This window comes from Coccidioides posadasii, chromosome 1 (genome assembly GCF_018416015.2).
Source record: "Coccidioides posadasii str. Silveira chromosome 1, complete sequence".
Classification (NCBI taxonomy): domain Eukaryota; kingdom Fungi; phylum Ascomycota; class Eurotiomycetes; order Onygenales; family Onygenaceae; genus Coccidioides; species Coccidioides posadasii.
In genome coordinates, this window is record NC_089407.1 from 3,617,159 (window position 1) to 3,635,811 (window position 18,653).

Consider the following 18,653-nt stretch of genomic DNA (forward strand, 5'->3'; position numbering starts at 1 on the left):
CCAACAGTTCGAAACAAAGCATCCATGCGGTGTTTGTGGACGATACAGATCGCCAGCGTACCATCATCGCCACCCAATCCCATCTGGACAAGCCCTGGCCATTGGCGTTTGTCACAAGTGTCGGGACTTGCAGACATCCAGTGATGAGAGTTCTAGCGAAAGTATTGCCCGCAAGCGAAAGTGGCGGGGTAAACGCAACCGAAGGAATAAGAATGGTTGCAACGCCGACAAGAACAGTGGATGCCTTCATTATCACGATCAGGAGATATTGCGCCACGGAAAGAGGGAATCGTGCCCTGTATCATCCGATGTTCATCGGGATATGAACTGCCTGCATAATGCACATTCTTGCCACGATCCTAAGAAGCCTTGTGATATTCCCAAGTGTTGTTTTGATATTCGCCCCTGTACTAAAGAACGCCATATTCATCATGCTGTATACACTGAGACACCCCCACGGCGTACGAATTACGGCAATAATCATGTCTATTCATATCAATCGCCTCCAGCGCGCGTAGCAAATGAGTCCTTACCGGCCGATGTCGACTTATATCCGTCGCAATTCTACCCGCCGCGAGATCGGTGCGTGTTGGGACTCTGAAAGCGATCCCGTTCTGCTAACTGACAGATGGTCCTTAGGCAAGGTGAACCCCAAATTCCCGCTAGGGTGGATGACGGGCATTATAGAGGCCGAGAACGTCGACGGCGTTCTTCTGCTAGTGGAGACCGATGTCGTCGTGATAGGGAGCCGCCTAGACGTGACAGTGGACAGCAGGTCCAGTTTACAGATAATGAGGGGTCTGATTCAGGGTATGAAATTGAACACGACGGGAATCATGGAAATCTATTCTGCCATGGTTCCCCTCGCCCTTGCATCGGTTCGAGTGCTTAACAAGATTGTCACAGGTATAGATCTCGCTCTTATAATCGGCGTCGCGGATGGCGAGTGTTTTCTGGACGGCCATATCCTCGACATCCAAGAGACAATTCAATCCGTGTCACTCAAGGTAATTAAGGCTCTGATTTGATTTCGCATCATCAAATTATATTGATGTTTCGACTCCCTAGGAACAATGCCGATTCCGCCAATGACGAGATCTCGCGTAGCCCCTAACGAGCCGTGGACACATGATACGCATTATCTAGAAAGCTCAGGAGTGCCTTTTATGGGTGATGTAGTGTATGAAATCCATCCATATGGTCTTTCATATCGCGGCCCGAAGGCCACTTACAGGTACCGTCCGGCCAGCCCGTCATTTTATCCTGGGCTTCACCCAATGACATCACATTATACGGCACCGCCAGTCTGGGGCGCGTATCACCGCCCAGAGTATAGGTCTCCCCAGGATTACGCGTATTGATTTTGTACACCCTTGCGTCAGACGTGAAAGGGTCAGCAACGGTACGCAGAGGTGGATCGCGCTTGGTATTATCATATTCTTAGAGGATCGTAATATGAACTCATCGTTACTCTGCCCTTTTTGAATGGTAGTTTCTCTCCACTATTTGCCTGTAAAGGCACGGGTTATGCATTAATGCCGGCTTTCGGCCGTAATAATTTAAGATGTTTGACTGATATCCATTAGATGTCGTACATTTGGCAGGTGGGAATTAATATAAAAGTGTCAGTCCTTTTAACAATTCTGGTTCCGATATATATCGCGTGTTTCCAAAACGCATATTCTATTTGTAGATACATGCATCTCGAAATACGCCTCTACTACCCCATGATACTGCTTCAAGCCTGTGATAAGCTATCAATGCGCCCTAGCAAGTATTCCAAAACTCTATAGGACGCAGCAGGGCTGTACTGCGGACCCATATGCCCGGTCAAGTGCATCTCCACATACGTCAAACCTCGTTCCGCTCTCGTTTTCCCCAGGATACCCGCGCCACCCATCGCGGCCAGGTTCCCGACTTGAGAGTACGGAACTACCAACGGTTCTGAGGGTGGGCTGGAGAAACCTTGGTCACCGTTCCAGGTCATATTTTGAATACTGAGCAAGGTCCCGTTGGTGATGAGAATGTAGTCCAAGTCCCCGTGAGCGATGATTGTCCGGCCATTGCGCGACTTTTCGATGACGGAAGGGATGACGGTAAAGGAACTTGGTTGGGAATTGTCTTGTCCACCGACAAAGACTTCACGGGGTGAGCATTCACTCCAGGGTTTGGAGGGTGCGTTGATCGCGCGCTGGACGTCGGTACGGTTAAAGTAGATGGTTGCGCCCTCCGGGGTGTACTCGAAGCTTCCTGGAAATCCTAGCACGTCGTACAACAGTGGGCAGGTATCTGTGGCGTGGTAGATGTTGAAGCATGGGTTCACGAGAGACACAGCGTCGTAAATGGCCTCCCAGACGTCGCAGGTTTTGTTCTCAGTGATAGACTCGGGGAATTGAGGCATCTTCCCCTTGGGTGGGTAAGTAAGCCACTCATTCATGTAATCGGTGTAACCACAAGAATCGGCGATATCGTGAATTCTCTTGACAGTGGTGTCATTGAGAGGGAAGAGATGGGACCAATGTTCAACGAATGGCACGGCAGGCACTGACTTGAGCGTAAGCTAATAAAAAGTCCAGGAGAAAGAACAGAGGTCTCCGTTACCTTGTCGAAGAATAGCATGTTCGTTGATCGTCGGGTCAAAAATGAGAATATCCTGGATGTTGTAATATCTCGTATCATTCTTTGCGTGCATTGCGTCAGCGATATATGGGACGTACAATCCTGCATAACTCTCGCCAGCAATGTAGATTTTCTTCCCGTGAAGATCGAAGAGGTCAATGAAGTTGCGGAAGAATCCAAGGAATTGCTCCGCAACATCCTCCTCAGACGTAACGGTGGGCTCGCCTTCAGAGAAGCCGGTGCCAACGGGTCTAAGCCAGATTAGGTCAGAGCTTAAGCTGTCATAGACAGTCAAATTTGATAATGTTGCTCACTGTTCGACCCAAATCATATTCGTCAAGTTGTGCCAGCTCCATGGATTTCTCACTGGGCGGAATGTTCCGTACTGCCAGTGGAATGGGCCATTCTCCTGAAGGAATCCTTCAAGGGAACTGCATCCAGGGCCGCCGTTCAGCCAGATGGTAATCTCCTCTTGTCCCTGGGCATTGTCTGTGGGAAAGAACCAAAAGTAGAGCTTTTGGTCCTCGTCTGGGTCTTTGGTAATTGGGAGGAGTCCTGCATAGGATTCGCCGACGTCAAATGTGACTTCAGGGATTCCTGTCCCGTCGACAGCAAAACCTGGACGAAGTGAGGGAGCGCTCCAAGTCAAAAAGGAAAATCGTAGCGTGCTACATCGTACGCTGAGTATTCTGGTTCAAAAACCTATGACGGGGCTTGCCGTTTGCTATCTCCCGGCCCGCAATCGCATGCCCGATGAGGGCTTCAGGCCCTGCAAACTTGGCTGCCGCTCCATTTATCCCGACAAGCCTCCGGGCTTCCGCAACGTAGAGGGCGGAGAGGAAGAGAAAAAGGAGAGATAATTTTAAATCATGCATATTCGAAGGCTTGTGGCTTCTTTTGAACGGGAAAATCTCCCCCTTTAGACGAAAGGTAGCAGAAGTCTGTAAGCGTGGGCATCAGTCCAGGGGGGTCATCGCTCCGCCATATATATTAGGGCGCGCTCGCAATGCGGGGAATATCCCTTCCTGCCCGAGCTGGATTGCCGGCGTTTCCCTGGTCGTACAGTCCCTGGCAAGAATGTGTGCTTAAAATTAGGTTCGTCATCCCACGTCTTGCCTCCAACTCTTCCAAAATGCGACCCAGGTTCCGACCAATCCACGGAAGAATTCCACGGAATGAAGAGCTTTAAATCCAATAAGCTCAAATACTTTCGAAGGAGCTTCATCTTTAAAATTTATTAAAAGGCCCGGTGACGCAGAAAATCATGTGCAACTCTTGAGGTATCCCGGGATAACTCTGCAGTGGATGCTCATCAAGCTGTCACTGCAGTCGGGCGGCACGGGCTGGATCTGTACCTCTCTCGGGCTCTGTGCTTGATTTTGGGTCGGATATTTCGTACTGATGCATCCCTCGCTCGCCAGCAGCTCAGTAGCTCCTTGCAGTGGCCCTCGTGGAAGGGCTTTTCTCGTTGTTCCGGATGATCGCCGCTGACCCCCAGACAGTCCCTCCTCCGAATTTCCTGTTCAGGGCTAGTGGTGTTATTCGGCTGCAACGTCGACCCTTTAATTCCTTTTGTCTCTCTTTCGTTCGCCGAGAAACCCACTGCCGGAAACATAGTTATGCATGGATCTGTGGATGCAGCTGTGTAGATGCCTGGCAGTGGGATGCTCTCCGGCAATGGAACGAACTCGTCATCGTACTGAGAGTTGCCAACGGAGAGCCATGCAGCGACAAGGTACTTAACCACATATGCTCCCCGGATCGCGAACGTTCGTTGCACGTTCAACCGCGTAATTCAAGCGCTTTCAAGGCCGTCGAAGCAAGCAAGCCCAATTCGAACACGCTCTTTCCGGGTCCCCGCCGCCATTTGAGTCAACTCTCCTTGAACTGATTCTCTGCATATGGAATAGGCGATAAGGAATACGATCGATAATGAAAAACCCTGGCAAAGTCGATGACTGACTATACCAGGTTCCCTAACGTTCTGAACACTCTAACATATGATTGCCTAGGTTGGTATGATGCTAACAAGATCCACAAGATGAACTGCAACAACACCCCATGTTGGAATTGGGAGCTACATTTCTGAATTCAGAATGTATATATTTTTAAACCCCCAGACAATCATGGATTCAGATAAACATATATTCCAACATAAACATATCAGGACTGGTGGATCTACATTTACAAATCCTCCCCATTTCTGCTATGGGAATGTATAAGGATCACATGATTTGCATGGATTTTGGGAACCTCAGTGTTCAGTCTTCTAGTTAGAGGACCCTGATGTTCTACGCATGACTCCCTCCCATCAGTTGTGGGCATCAGACCTACTTAGCTCTTTCATATCCCAAATCCTGGGAAGACCCACGAAACCTATACCAGGTTCCCTAACAGCTTCTTAATATTTATAGCTTTTGAATAGCTTAAGAAATGTCAGATATTTTGATGTTATTGAGCATAAGAATTCTGTAATTTATATATGGTTGACAGGAATATGGGAAATGTTGACACTGATGATCATTCTGCTTATAAGCTATACAATTCTCTAGAATGAGTGGTGCTTTTGATTGATGTCTTGAGAAAGGTCACCTTTATGCTTCACAACAGTTGAAGTAAAAAGATTTTCCAAAGTGAATGAAAATGATGCGTGTCTGAGCTGGTGATAAACAGCTATGTTAAAACTGCTGTTGATATTATTTCTGTGCAAAAAAAATTAGATTAAAATTTGTGGGGTGTGGGGGGCCTGATCAGGATTTGCTCATGTTGTGATACCACAACACCAGTGCAGTCTTGACACTCTGGATTGTCTGACAGGTATCAGGGCTGAAGAGAAATCAAGTCACAGCAAGAGCCACAGGAGTGATAACTCTGAAGGTATCCACCAAAGCAATGCATGTCCAGTGACCAATGTCCCTGACAGTCAGGGGTCCCTCCAGTCCAGAAACATCATGGTGTGTGTGTGTGTAAGCACCAGCACAGGGAGTCAGTTGGCCACACAGGCAGCAGCAAAGAACCTGGCTCTGCAGGACCACCACTATCAAAGAGACACAGGCACTCTAGCCAACGCTCAGTGTCTTCTCCCACTGAAACCTGTTCCATTGTGGATCTGGAGAACATGGGTGATCAGGGGATGAGTGACAACAGCAACAACCTGGATGACAATGAGCAACAGGAGAGCAATGCTGACATGCCCTGCCCTGCAGGGCCACAACAGTCAACTAGGCTCAAGCACTCCATCCAACCTGCTTCATCCTGCAGCCACCAGCCACCACCTCTCCCCCCTAAAGCCTGCTCCGTCGCGGATTCGGGACGACGCGGATGATGGTCAGAAGAGCGACTCCGATGCCTGTCACCCTGCCCGACCCCAACCGCAACACAAGCGCGCCGCTGCAAACACCGCAAGTGCCGGCAGATCCTCAAAGGCGACAGGGGTCACTGTTGCTCCCGGCGCCGGGGAGGAGAGTAGGGGGGGTGTGGGGGACAACAATGAGGCTATACCCATCCATGGCCTGCTCATGTTCCACGCTTGCCCATCGAGACCATTTTATACAGTATCCTTTGTCTGTGATGATGCCACCTCACCGCGGCCAGACACTGAAGATACTGAGGCTGCTGCTACAGGCACTGCCCATTTCTCCCAGAAGCAACCACCAACTATACCAAGGTACCCCAGGGTTGAAGTGGTGATTCCCACCAGCCGCCATGCTCGCGATCCGCCGATCCTTGATGCCGCAGAGCATGAGCTGTCAGCACCACATGCAAAGTGGCGACGAGTGTCACTACGGCCATCCACGCGCCATAATTACCATCAGTCTACAATGTCCACAGTGAGCATCAAATAATATGTCTTGTCCTGGGTTTCGCAAGCGAAGATAAACAAATAGCACACAATGGAAGGAAAATTTATAACAGATACCTCTTCAGCGATAGAAATATCCTCCTCTGATTTATATCAACCGAACCATTTGAATCATTTACTCGTCTTCGTTGTAGTCATCAAAGGGCCAATGCTGCTCAGTCATCCGCCTTAGCCATGGGTCATCATCGACTGCGGCAAGCCCCTCCGCCTTGATGGACCGTGCTCTCTCTTTCGCTTGTTCAAACAATTCATGTGATGTCCATCTATCAGACCCAACACCAAGGAATCCATGGATCTGTTCCAGTTCAGTGTCCACATCCCGCAATGAATCATCCAGTGCTGCCCTCTTCTGCGCATCCTGCTCGCTAATTACAACAGGACATGCAGGAAGGCTTCCATCTGAACGGACAGCGGCAATCTTTGACCAATTCTGCGATACCTGCGCGATATCCACTTGCAATGGGGTGTTGAGGCCTTCCCACGGACTGCCTGCATTGTCAAATATCCGGCGTCTTAGGAGACCAAATTCCTGTTCAAGGGCCTCCGAATGAGGCTCATTCAGTTTCTGCGTGAACCCCAGATAAAAAAAGTGCACATGACGGCGGCGGAACTGCTCGCATGCTATAGCATGCTCATCTGCATCCATGGAACCAAGATCTTTGGGGAGTTGCGGTGGAATGAAGTACATAGACTGCTCATCACCATAATTCTGAAATGATCGCGGTATACCAGCAGCAAGAAACATTGGAAGAACCAAAGAGTGCTGCCAGTCGATAAGACCCGTGATCTTGAAATCTTCAGAGATGAAAATGTTGTTGGGCTGAAGATCGGGATGGCGGAGAATAGGAAGGTTGAGCTTCGGGCATGTAGGAGCAAGGTACGGTGCAAGCTGGAGATATTCCAATAGTGAATTGGAATGTTCATCCGGGTCTTGTTTTTTGTAACCTAATGTTTCCCCGTAGGCACGTTGGAAGGGAAAACGAGGCTTTCCATATGTCCGAATCCAGGCCAATTCTTTTTCAGCTGGAGCTTGAAGGACAAGGCACGGATCATTATCTATAATTGTGAGAATCAGCAAACAAACCTTTTTTTTTTCCATGGGCTTCTTACTCACGGGGGCCGCGGTCTATGTCAAGACTTGCGCGCTCATTAAACCACCATCTAAGATTCGCGTAGGGACCAATACACAGTCCTTCCGAGTCCGATAAAGGTACATTAGGAGTGCCAGGAGGCAGGTCGTGGGCGAAGTATATACTGCCGCTAGCAGGTAGGCTGTTGGCAAAGAGCTTGGCTTCCAGTGTTACAATTTCGTGTAGGACTTTGAGCCTATCTTTTTCGGGCAGGCTAAACCAGGCGTCGCCGATAGGTCTTCCGGGGAGCTTTTCCATCAAGATGTACTCGACGCCGACAGGGTTATCATGTGCCGAATACCCTAGGACACGAGGGGCAGGAATGCCACAAGCACGAACAAAGGCTAATGTTGCGACCTCACTAGCTACTGCAAGGCGTTGGGGCATCGTCGATGGATATGGAAGTCGGGCAAGTAGAGATAAGCCATCTTTCATTGAGATGTCAAAGACACGGTTGAAACCCCCTTCAGCCAGTTTTCGGATGCTTCTTATCTCTGAAACTGGCCTACCGACAGCAGTTGCGGCAGCTTTCTTCAATTCATCAACATTGAACACTAGGTGGCGTTCGGCAAGGCGACGACGTTCATTGTATCTGCATGGTCTAGATCAACATGTGCAATTTCAAACAGGAGTCTCCGGTAGTACACCTGAACATACATCCACCTCCCTGAAGTGTACTCGAACAGATCATCCTTGTTTCCCATGCCTTCTTCAGCCGCAACTTGCGATGGGCGTGTTTCGCCGGCACACCTCAGTGAGAACAGGCGGTGAAAATTTCTGTTCACGAATCTAAGCCGGCGTGTGTGCAGCAATGGCCCACGAGTAGTCATGGCTTTACTGTGCCATCCGATGTGATGTCTTGGTGCCTTTGAGTTGAGGTCAAAGGGCCACGACATGGGCAAATGCCAAGCAAAAAATGTTTAGAGCGGAATAGTTGAAACCCCTGATCAACAAATATATTATATATCTAGGAAGATTTGGGATATCTTTTCAGGTTTATAAATGTGGAGGGAAACCATTATGGTATAGAAACCATTATGCAGTCCTTTACCCAGCAGAAGACCTTCTTATAGTGTAGAATAACAGACCCCAGCATCTGTATAATCAGTTATTAACTGATTGGTAACTAATTAGCAAATGATTGTGTTACTCACTGTTGTGTACTCAGGCAGGACAATCTCTTCACTGGCAACACTCTCAAGATACTGTTGGTAGTAGGCCTATCAATTCAATCATTTTTTATCAATTTTTATCAGATTCCATCAACACATTATCGCATAAATGAGTCGTCTTTCCCCGGGGGCCCGGGGGGGGGGGGGGGGGGGGGGGGGGGGGGCGGGCTTTGGAAATGCTTGGTAAAGGTAAGAAAAAAATTCTTACGTGACTGTTTTTCTAGAGGTGCGCTGTGCTTAATAAGCGTCACGTGACTTTTACGAGGTCCACCTTGGCTTACATAAGGGTTCCGGGTCATTGTCCTGGCGAATTTGCGACGGTGAAAGACAGATGCGTGTACGTGAACCGGACAAAATGGCCGACTCAGCTTCGAATCCGTCGTCTCCTCGCGGAAAGCGGAAACTCAATGCAGATGTCGAACCCTCGAGCGGCGCCACAGATGCCCAAAGTAAGAAGCCTCGTGTCATAGGCCCGATTATGCCGCCGGCGCATATGGTGCCTCAAGCTGATTCGGAGGACGAAAACAACAGCAGCAGCAGCAGCAGTAGCAGCGATGATGACGATGATGGCTATGGGCCTACTCTACCGCCGGCCAAAGGGGATTCTGTGGCGCAAGGAGAGAATGATATGTCGGATGAAAGTGACTCAGTAGGCCCATCGGCACCTCCAGCCTCGGAGCCGACCAAGCGTGACGACTGGATGCTGCGCCCGCCGGACCAGCTGGATTTCTCGTCCAGGGTTGACCCTACAAAATTGCGCAGTCGGAAGTTTAATACTGGAAGAGCCGCCAACGCCCCGACTGGCAAGGCGGTCGCGTCGACGTGGACGGAGACGGCTGAGGAGAAGAGAAAGCGCTTGGAAAACGAGGTGATGGGGATACAGGCTCCCGCGCCCTCTGGCGAATCCAAACCGCAAGCCGAAGATCCATCGAGGAAGATTTCAGAGCAGGTGAAAGAATATAATGTATGCTTGTTCCTCCCCGTTTGGTTTCAGGGGCTCTTTTCCTTGTGTCAGGCATATTGACAAATATACAGGAAAAAATTCGAAACAAATCGCTCTACTCAAAGCACCAGACAAAGGCGTCTGACATTGAGAAAGACGATCCGAGTGCACGACCGTTTGACAAGGAAAAGGACATTCGTGGCCCGACCAGAATCAATCATGCGCAACGCCGAGAATTGCTCAACAAGTCTTCTTCGAATATCTCCTCTCGCTTTTCCGGAGGAAAGTTTCTCTGAGAGAAAGCCTTTTAGGGTGATTTTGAAAAAAAATCATATCAGGTTGTCCATGATCCCCGATGGACAAAAGGCGGGACAGGCCATCGACTATTTGTTCTAGGCTCCTGGCTTTATATCCGAGCTCAAGTGCTCGAGTACCCCTTCAGTCAGGGCGCGGGTGGAAACAAGTCCCCTACAATAGGCGCATTTGGGTCAGTTATGTAGTGAGAGGTACGTCTGGAGCAGGCACGAGCGCTTATTTCGACACGCCCAGGACGAACTTTAACCGGCCATCTAGGCGTTCTTCATGTCGGCCAACGCATCTACGCTATGCCAACTCCGTTGCCCAGCAAGAAGTCATAACTACACCATCGACTGCTACCAGAAATGACTTATCTCGGACCGCGGAGTTGAGTCGGTGTATGTACAGCACAATTGTGGCATTATCGAGAATGAAAGCTCCCTCGTGCTACACCAACTTGAGAGGATCTAATCAGGGGTTTGCAAAACGATGTCTATTGAAACGCTGTCACGTCTATGTAAACTAAAGCTGCATCATAGATCAGTAAATGAACGCCAACTTTCGGCATGTAGTGGAAAAGTTTATCTGACGCTGGTCATGGAAACGATCCAACTGTCAGTCGATCTCCATGGCATCATATAGTGGATCATCAGGCTCGTTGGTATGGATGTTCCTCCACGGTGTGGCATGTATGCATGTATCGTCGAGGCCCGATGAATTCGTCTCTTCCTCCTCTTCGGCTTCTTTCGCATCTGCGAGACTCTTCTCCCTTGCCCGCCCTCTCGCATCTGCGATCACTGATCGGACCCTATCTTCCTCTTCAGGTATGCTTAGCGAACGAGGTATGCGATAAAGTACAAGCTCATTGTCAGGTTTGGGGTTGAGAACCGACTTCGGGATCGCCATGAGTTTCTTCTCGATCTCGGGGAGGAATTCGATAGCGTGGTCCTTTTCCTCGGCCTCTATCTCCGCTATTTCGCTTTCTAGATCATTAATGTACACTCTTGTTTTCGTATCATCGATTTGCATCCCATCTTCGTTGAACTTGCAAGCACGTCGGGCCGTGGGAAGAGCAGCGGGATGAGCGGCCGGGGTGGCGACATGCCCGGCGGCGTCTGGAGCTCCGAGGACTCGTCCTAGAAGAGGCGAATGAGTCGGCTTTGCGAATCTTCTACGAATAACCCGCGGAGCAGAGGAAATACGTACCAATGCGAAGGCGCCCAAACCTCTTGGTCAGCGGTTGTTCTCCTTCGAGCTCATCGTCAGCTCGACGTTTCTGTCCATGAAGCTCAGCTCTCCCCACAGCCGCCATCCGTGCGCCATCAATTCGCTAATGGATCGCCTCCCAATCAAAAATTTTTAATCTTCTCTAGGGTCTCTTTCTCCCTTGTTCTGATCGGATGCAAAGTGCAAGAATAGCACCACACCAAATTCATTGCTTTCTATGTCGGTTTGAATGTTGAGTGGGAGGAGTTCTTTGGGTGTGTTGGCGAATCGGCGCGCCGCCGGTTCGACTCGAAAGTTCTTCTCGCCATCGACGACTTTCCACCCCGCCGCCGCCGCCATCGCCATCCCTCTCTTTTCTCGCAACAAATTCGTCCCTCTCCGCCCATACCCCTTCACGCTGCTCAAAATGGCGTCCTCTACCTCCAATCCCTCGCAAAATGAAGTAGAATGGCCTGCCATCAAAGTTCGTGATACATTTCTCGATTTCTTCAAGAAAAATGGCCATACATTTGGTGAGTCCCGCCCGCTTTCCCCGCGCCCGCTCAGTCACCTTTTCCAAACGCCTGCTAACTTTTGTTCCTACGTCCAGTGCCGTCGTCATCGGTCGTTCCACTATCGGATCCTACCTTGCTCTTTGCGAATGCGGGAATGAATCAATATAAATCCATATTCCTGGGCACGGTTGATCCAAATTCGGATTTCGCGCAGTTGAAACGTGCACATAACTCTCAGAAGGTCCATCATCCGCGCACGATGTTGTGTTGACACTAATGCTAACTCATGGAAATAGTGTATACGCGCTGGCGGAAAGCACAATGTATGTTATCACATCAAACACACCAATATCAAGACTTTTGGCTAACCCCCTTAGGACCTTGATGACGTTGGGAAGGACAGCTATCACCACGTAGGCGACCCCTCTACACCACCTTTCATGCTGAGACCTGTCCGTTATACTGATATTTCTTTCGGTTAGACTTTCTTCGAGATGTTAGGCAACTGGAGTTTTGGCGACTACTTCAAGAAAGAAGCCATCGAATACTCATGGGAGCTTCTCACCAAAGTTTATGGCCTGGAGCCAGACCGTCTATACGTGACGTATTTTGAAGGTAACAAGGATGCCGGTATCGAACCCGACTTGGAAACGAAAGATTTGTGGCTATCGGTCGGCGTGAAAGAAGATCACATCCTTTCCGGAAATATGAAGGATAACTTCTGGGAGATGGGAGACCAGGGACCATGCGGACCGTGCAGCGAAGTCCATTACGACAGAATTGGTGGTCGTAACGCTGCCCATCTCGTCAACATGGATGATCCTAATGTTCTGGAAATTTGGAATAACGTTTTCATACAATATAACCGCGAGTCTGAATCGATCCTTCGCCCTCTTCCCAATAAGCACGTTGATACTGGTATGGGATACGAGCGATTAGTGTCTGTCCTACAAAAGAAGTATTCAAACTACGATACAGATGTTTTCACGCCGCTTTTCGATGCTATTCGCGAAATTACTGGAGTTCGCCCATACTCTGGGAAATTTGGCGAAGAGGACCTCGATGGGATTGATACGGCTTACCGAGTAGTCGCTGATCATGTCAGGACCCTGACTTTTGCGATTTCGGACGGAGCCCCCCCGAATAACGAAGGTCGTGGCTATGTTGTTCGGCGTGTGTTGCGACGAGGCGCTCGTTACGCCAGAAAATATTTGAAAGTCGAAATCGGAAATTTCTTCTCCAAGATTGTCCCAACCCTGGTGGATCAGATGGGCGGCATGTTCCCAGAAATCAAGAAGAAGCAGACTGATGTGATGGAAATTTTGGACGAAGAAGAAATATCTTTTGCCAAAACGCTCGACCGTGGAGAACGTCAGTTCGAAATTTATGCCCAACAGGCCAAAGATTCCGGCTCTAATAAACTACACGGAGCGGATGTGTGGCGACTTTATGACACCTTTGGGTTCCCCGTGGATCTCACTCAGTTGATGGCCGAAGAACGAGGACTCAGCATTGATAACGTTGAATTTGAAGAGGCGAGATTGAAAGCGAAGGAGGCCAGCAAGGGCCAGGCTAAAGCGGCGTCTGATTTACTGAAACTCTCTGTGCACGATCTCAGTAAACTTGAAAAGGATAAGGTTCCAAAAACAAATGACGACGCAAAATTCGGCAGAGGAAACATATTATCGCAGATTGTTGCCGTCTACCATGACAAGGAGTTTGTCGATTCCACGAGCGGCATCCCAGAAGGTGATCAAATTGGTATAATACTTGATAAGACCAACTTCTATGCCGAGCAAGGTGGTCAAGAGTATGATACTGGGAAAATTATCATTGACGGAAAGGCAGAGTTGGATGTCAGAAACGTTCAAATGTACGGTGGTTATGTCTTTCACACAGGTTTCATTAAGTACGGCAATTTGTCTGTGGGCGACTCCGTTATTTCCGAATACGATGAGCTCCGGCGGTGGCCTATCCGCAACAACCACACTGGCACTCACATTCTTAACTTTGCCCTTCGGGAGGTTCTTGGAAATGGAATTGACCAGAAAGGTTCCCTTGTTGCCGCGGAAAAGCTGCGCTTTGACTTCTCTCACAAATCTGGCGTATCTGACAGCGATCTTGAAAAGATTGAAGAGAAGTGCACGGAATACATTCGGCAAAATTGTGCGGTATATTCCAAAGACGTTCCTCTCTCTGTCGCTCGTGAGATTACTGGAGTACGTGCCGTCTTCGGTGAAACTTATCCGGATCCTGTTCGTGTTGTGTCCGTTGGAGTGGAACTGGAGGAAATTCTCAAGGACGTTAAAGATCCCCGATGGAAAGGAGTCAGTATTGAATTCTGCGGTGGGACGCATGTTCAAAAAACTGGTGACATCAAGGACCTCGTAATCCTCGAGGAAGGTGGTATCGCTAAAGGTATTCGGAGAATCATCGCAGTTACGGGTGAAGATGCCCATGAAGTGCAACGCATCGCAAAGGAATTTGGTGATCGCCTTAATAGATTCGAGAAGATGGAAATTGGACCCAAAAAGGAACAAGAAGCCAAACTTATCCAGGCTGATTTGAATCAACTCTCCATTTCGGCGGTCGAGAAAGCCAGGTTCCGTGAACAGTTCGCCCGGATCCACAAGCAAGTCCTCGAAGCACAAAAGGCTCTGCAAAAGCAAGAGATTAAAGCAGCGCTGGACGCTATCAATTCACACTTTGAAAAACCTGAGAATAAAGATAGCTCCCACCTCATTGTCCGCTTGCCCACCTCTGCCAACGCGAAGGCTATCAGCGAGTCTATCAACCATGCCAAGTCAAAGCTGAAGGACAAATCGATCTATGTCTTTGCCGCGGATGCCGAGCAGGGACGCGTTGCTCATGGATGCTACGTTTCATCGGTAAGATTAACTTAGCGACAGGTTCCCATCTATGCGTGTGATTATAACTATCTGACTGACTATGTATTTAGTCCCTAAGTGCCCAAGGTGCTTCCGCGAGCAATTGGTCCGGCGTTGTCTCTGGCATCGTCGGTGGAAAGGCTGGTGGCAAAGCGCCCACATCTATCGGCAATGGCACAGAGGTTGATAGGGTCGACGAAGCAATCGAAGCTGCTACTAAGTACCTGGAACAGTTTCAACTGTGATTTATGTTCTTTTAAATGTTTGCCTTGGTTTTACGCCTTCATTCAGTCTTCCGTTTCCGAGTCAGCATCGGATATACATTCCCTTTTTAGCTAATCTGGATGGTGTTGTTTGGGCGGTTTCCTCTGCGAGTGCGTTGTTGGAGGATCAATAGAGTAAGGGATTTTTTTGGTCAAATAACTGGAAGAGAATCTTCCTATAAAGTACATCAAGTCTCTCAATCTACGCTTGTATTCTGCTTTCATGTTCTAATTACATAGAAGACCTTGTAATATCGAGCCGTCCATGCAGCAACAGGACTTTGTCGCGGACCATTTTGGCCGATTAGGGCCGAATACATTTCAGATAATGCGGAACCAGTCACCGGATGGCCTCTCGTAAGGGCGTGCTTCTCTTGAATTCGAAATGATCTTGCGTTCATAAAGATCTGGTTCACATTTCCCCACACTGCGCAATGACAACATCCTGATTTGGCTTGTCTCGTGTCGTTCTAGTGTTTTCTACCATTTTCACAATCTCCATTCCCTCAATAACCCGACCAAACACAACGTGCTTGTTATTCAAGAACGGAGTTGCAACTGTAGTGATAAAAAATTGGCAGCCATTCGTATTTGGCCCAGAGTTCTTCCGGATGACAGCACCAATGTCAGAAGTTCCAAGTTTATAGGGATGAGAGGGAAGAAGAAGAAGCATACCGCCATGCTAAGTAATCCCGGCCTATCATGGGTTAAATTGAAATTTTCATCCGGAAACGTAGCAGTGCCGTAAATGCATATTCTGCCCGTCCCGTCGCCGTTCAAAAAGTCTCCGCCTTGAATCATAAAGTCTTTAATCTATTTCAGTCGATCAGCGTTCGACCGCAGCCACCGAAAATCATCGGAAGAGCATAATCTGAAAATACCCACCACGCGGTGGAATTTGCTCCCTTTGTAGCCCTGAGGTCTTCCGCGGGCGTCTTTGCTTTCGCCCGTGCAAAACTGGCGGAAATTTTCCGCCGTTCGTGGGGTGACATTTGCGAACAGTTCCATTTTGATACGCCCCAGGGGTTCACCTGTGGTTAAGGGGCAACACTCAAAGATGCATTGATTAGCATAATTGGGGTATAAAATATGGCCATTTCAACAGTTCTTCTGACCACTCATTTTCAGGCATTTGGACCAAATGTTCGGGACTCCGTATTCGGACTAATAGCACCTCCCGACGGGGAAACTCGTTCGGAATGGCTTACCTCCTAGGGATAGGTCAAAAAATACAATCGGGTTAGGGCCATTCTGAGGAGGGGTAGCTGTAGCTCTTTGCGCCATACTGGGCGAGAATTGCAAAAGAGAACGATACCAGAGAGTTTATTTACTCGCCCCAGAGGAAGTGCCGATAATATACTGCAGACCGCCAAGGTGCTATCACAGATGGATCGATAAGATCCATAAGGTTTCAACGGGCGATCGGGGAAAGTAATAATCCGCGTAACTAGTTAACTAGTTACTGCAAACAAGGCAAACATGGCTGGCTTCATCTCCAGCACAGTAGTACGGAGTAGAGGAAGACGTTCGAATTACTATTTACTCTCGAGACATAGCTAGAATTATGCGGTTTGTAGATATCTGAATGCTGAAATGAGAAGAATAAAATCGAAACATCGATCGCAAGAGTTGAAAGCGGACAGCTGATAGGGGTAAATCGTCCGTTGCTGAGATGGGTTGCCGGCTGGGTGAAAGCGTCCCTCACTCGACTTCGGCAGCATCCGCCGCTTGCCTATCGGCTTCTGCATCAAAAGACGGGTCATCTTGTTGTCCTCCTTGATCTTGGTCTTGATCGCCTCGGTTCTGACCCTTATTATTTCCCCCTCCAAGGATGCCATCGAGGAAACCTCCAGCACCGCCGCCACCACCACCACCGAGAACGCCATCAAGGAAGCCACCGAGAAACCCACCGTTCTTCCCCCCATTATCTCCTCCGTTGTCTCCGCCGTTGTCTCCGCCATTGTTCCCGCCATTGTTCCCGCCATTGTTCCCGCCATTGTTCCCGCCATTGTTCCCGCCATTGTTCCCGCCATTGTTCCCGCCATTGTTCCCGCCATTGTTCCCGCCATTGTTCCCGCCATTGTTCCCGCCATTGTTCCCGCCATTGTTCCCGCCATTGTTCCCGCCATTGTTCCCGCCATTGTTCCCGCCATTGTTCCCGCCGTTATTCCCGCCGTTATTCCCGCCGTTGTTCCCATTAGTCCCATTACCATTATTGCCCTGATTGCCACCAGTTGCTGCGCCTTGCATTTGAACAGGAACACAGCCCCCGAATGGCCCCGCGAGCGCGGGATTTTGGCAGCGGACCATGCAAACATTTTCCTGACCTGCAACTGTGCCTGTACATTCCTGATTGTTTGGAATTTGGGCAGTTAAAGGCTATTGGCGGAGTTAGCCATCTTTCTTTTAAATAGCCGGTACTAACAACAAGACAAATGTTTCAACTTACAAAGTCGGTTTTACGACCGCGAAGATTGATACCCAGCCGACCGGGAACATTCTGAGTGACTTGAATGTCTTGCCACTGAGTTCCAGTTCCAGTAGAGTCGATCATACACTTGTACGGCCCACCACCATCGGCATTGACTTGATGTAGGGTCATTTGAAGCTCGCCACCGGGAGAAACCTGAGGAAGGGTCCCTCCGTTGTCGTCCATAACCTTTTGGGTCCCGGCTTCAATATCATTGTCACCATTCTTTAAAACAAGGTCAGTACCCTCTATAAAGACGAACATGACTTGGGCCTACCAGCAATGTTTCTCCGCATGTGTTCCTCTGACTTCCGCGGAAGCGGGTAGTATCCTGTTGGAAAGGCCTTCGCCTTGTTCCATCTCGGGGTGTGTTTTGGTCGACTACATCAGAATGTCAGCATTCATCGTGAGAGCATATAGGACAAGTGATTCTCTCACTTCCGATAGCATTCCCTTGTCCGCCTTGGTCTCCGGAGGCGCTGACGATGGCACCGTGACCTACCGCTAAGTCTGCAGCCGCGATGAGCGCAAAAAGAAGGGATGAATTTCTGAACTTCATATTTTATAAGGCGTGGAAAGACCTGCCTCCCACTGCCGGGCTGTCAAAGCTAAGAATAGAATTAAAAAAGCAAATCGAAGGAAGGAAAAGATATGCGTAACGGGACACCAAATTCAATGTTTGCGGCAGATCCTTTCATAAGAGTCCTTCCTCTGAACGAGGCTCACCACCATTCTTATAACAGAGGCATATGGAAAATACAAGCATGTGAGTAGAGATTCTCCGAGGTGCGCCCCCATATCATCCACTGTTTTTGAGCCCACTTAACCAAGGGCTCCAACTCTACACGTCTCATCTTTCTTCATCATCGCGAGGTTGGTGGACATCGTAAACCCCGAGGCATGTCGCACCGGGGGGCCACTTTCTCTACCACTGTGAAATAGCAAGATATCGCGAGGCCCAAACCCAAAGAAGCCTAGTACAAGTATCCAGCCTTGCCAGATGACGGTGTCTCGGGGGTAGAACGCAGCCAAAAAAAAAAAAAAAAAAAAAAAGGCTGCGGAATAAGCCGGAAAACACTGAAAGAACTCCCACCATGATGCAAATATGAATCCCCTAGCGCTCAACGGGGCGTACCTAGTAAATCCGAAAAGATAGGTCGCGGATGGCAAAAGTATGAAACTGCCCATATTGCTGACACAGGAGGCCCCAAAAGCACTCTTATCATGCTAGGAGTTCCTTTTTGAAGATAGGGACAGGAAAAGGCGAAGTAGTTCACCGGGCAGAATT

At 49.0% G+C, this 18,653-nt stretch overlaps 9 protein-coding genes across 9 annotated transcripts; 4 read left to right on the forward strand and 5 right to left on the reverse strand.

The window, feature by feature from the left end:
• Positions 1-539: 539 nt before the first annotated feature.
• Positions 540-1,028, forward strand: D8B26_001045 (uncharacterized protein; the record flags this gene model as incomplete). The annotated part of the gene is made up of 2 exons (XM_066123417.1): positions 540-582; positions 640-1,028. The coding sequence occupies 2 exons, from the start codon at positions 540-542 to the stop codon at positions 1,026-1,028; spliced, it is 432 nt and encodes a 143-aa protein (XP_065979491.1).
• A 710-nt stretch (positions 1,029-1,738) lies between these two features.
• D8B26_001046 (uncharacterized protein) lies at positions 1,739-3,653 on the reverse strand (the record flags this gene model as incomplete). The annotated part of the gene is made up of 4 exons (XM_003070776.2): positions 3,299-3,653; positions 2,934-3,237; positions 2,602-2,870; positions 1,739-2,544 (listed from the first exon to the last, which is right to left on the reverse strand). The coding sequence occupies exons 1-4, from the start codon at positions 3,492-3,494 to the stop codon at positions 1,739-1,741; spliced, it is 1,575 nt and encodes a 524-aa protein (XP_003070822.1). The 5' UTR covers positions 3,495-3,653.
• A 2,148-nt stretch (positions 3,654-5,801) lies between these two features.
• D8B26_001047 (uncharacterized protein) lies at positions 5,802-6,464 on the forward strand (the record flags this gene model as incomplete). The annotated part of the gene is made up of 1 exon (XM_066123418.1): positions 5,802-6,464. The coding sequence occupies one exon, from the start codon at positions 5,802-5,804 to the stop codon at positions 6,462-6,464; it is 663 nt and encodes a 220-aa protein (XP_065979492.1).
• Positions 6,465-6,596: 132 nt separating this feature from the next.
• D8B26_001048 (uncharacterized protein) lies at positions 6,597-8,441 on the reverse strand (the record flags this gene model as incomplete). The annotated part of the gene is made up of 3 exons (XM_066123419.1): positions 6,597-7,537; positions 7,596-8,203; positions 8,269-8,441. The coding sequence occupies 3 exons, from the start codon at positions 8,439-8,441 to the stop codon at positions 6,597-6,599; spliced, it is 1,722 nt and encodes a 573-aa protein (XP_065979493.1).
• A 689-nt stretch (positions 8,442-9,130) lies between these two features.
• D8B26_001049 (uncharacterized protein) lies at positions 9,131-10,022 on the forward strand (the record flags this gene model as incomplete). The annotated part of the gene is made up of 2 exons (XM_003070774.2): positions 9,131-9,747; positions 9,819-10,022. The coding sequence occupies exons 1-2, from the start codon at positions 9,139-9,141 to the stop codon at positions 10,020-10,022; spliced, it is 813 nt and encodes a 270-aa protein (XP_003070820.1). The 5' UTR covers positions 9,131-9,138.
• A 32-nt stretch (positions 10,023-10,054) lies between these two features.
• Positions 10,055-11,582, reverse strand: D8B26_001050 (uncharacterized protein). The gene is made up of 2 exons (XM_003070772.2): positions 11,230-11,582; positions 10,055-11,159 (listed from the first exon to the last, which is right to left on the reverse strand). Exons 1-2 carry the CDS (start codon positions 11,333-11,335, stop codon positions 10,639-10,641), a joined length of 627 nt encoding a protein of 208 aa, XP_003070818.1. The 5' UTR covers positions 11,336-11,582; the 3' UTR covers positions 10,055-10,638.
• Positions 11,583-11,597: 15 nt separating this feature from the next.
• Positions 11,598-15,088, forward strand: ALA1 (Alanine--tRNA ligase). The gene is made up of 6 exons (XM_003070773.2): positions 11,598-11,762; positions 11,840-11,985; positions 12,041-12,067; positions 12,122-12,157; positions 12,227-14,632; positions 14,704-15,088. The coding sequence occupies exons 1-6, from the start codon at positions 11,657-11,659 to the stop codon at positions 14,875-14,877; spliced, it is 2,895 nt and encodes a 964-aa protein (XP_003070819.2). The 5' UTR covers positions 11,598-11,656; the 3' UTR covers positions 14,878-15,088.
• A 26-nt stretch (positions 15,089-15,114) lies between these two features.
• On the reverse strand, positions 15,115-16,208 carry CYP3 (Peptidyl-prolyl cis-trans isomerase H). Its single transcript, XM_003070771.2, has 4 exons — positions 16,104-16,208; positions 15,781-15,926; positions 15,571-15,708; positions 15,115-15,499 (listed from the first exon to the last, which is right to left on the reverse strand). The coding sequence occupies exons 1-4, from the start codon at positions 16,177-16,179 to the stop codon at positions 15,308-15,310; spliced, it is 552 nt and encodes a 183-aa protein (XP_003070817.1). The 5' UTR covers positions 16,180-16,208; the 3' UTR covers positions 15,115-15,307.
• Positions 16,209-16,470: 262 nt separating this feature from the next.
• Positions 16,471-17,924, reverse strand: D8B26_001053 (uncharacterized protein; the record flags this gene model as incomplete). The annotated part of the gene is made up of 4 exons (XM_003070770.2): positions 16,471-17,274; positions 17,345-17,590; positions 17,643-17,746; positions 17,804-17,924. 4 exons carry the CDS (start codon positions 17,922-17,924, stop codon positions 16,597-16,599), a joined length of 1,149 nt encoding a protein of 382 aa, XP_003070816.2. The 3' UTR covers positions 16,471-16,596.
• Positions 17,925-18,653: the final 729 nt, after the last annotated feature.

Coding starts and splice junctions, on each gene's coding strand:
- ALA1 (XM_003070773.2), top strand. CDS start 11,657: ATGGCGTCCTCTACCTCCAATCCCTCGCAAAATGAAGTAGAATGGCCT. Junction 11,986..12,040: donor GTGCACATAACTCTCAGAAG/GTCCATCATCCG, acceptor TCATGGAAATAG/TGTATACGCGCTGGCGGAAA. Junction 12,158..12,226: donor GGAAGGACAGCTATCACCAC/GTAGGCGACCCC, acceptor TCTTTCGGTTAG/ACTTTCTTCGAGATGTTAGG.
- CYP3 (XM_003070771.2), bottom strand. CDS start 16,179: ATGGCGCAAAGAGCTACAGCTACCCCTCCTCAGAATGGCCCTAACCCG. Junction 15,927..16,103: donor TTTTGACCTATCCCTAGGAG/GTAAGCCATTCC, acceptor CCTTAACCACAG/GTGAACCCCTGGGGCGTATC. Junction 15,709..15,780: donor GGAGCAAATTCCACCGCGTG/GTGGGTATTTTC, acceptor CGACTGAAATAG/ATTAAAGACTTTATGATTCA.
- D8B26_001050 (XM_003070772.2), bottom strand. CDS start 11,335: ATGGCGGCTGTGGGGAGAGCTGAGCTTCATGGACAGAAACGTCGAGCT. Junction 11,160..11,229: donor GTTTGGGCGCCTTCGCATTG/GTACGTATTTCC, acceptor CGCCTCTTCTAG/GACGAGTCCTCGGAGCTCCA.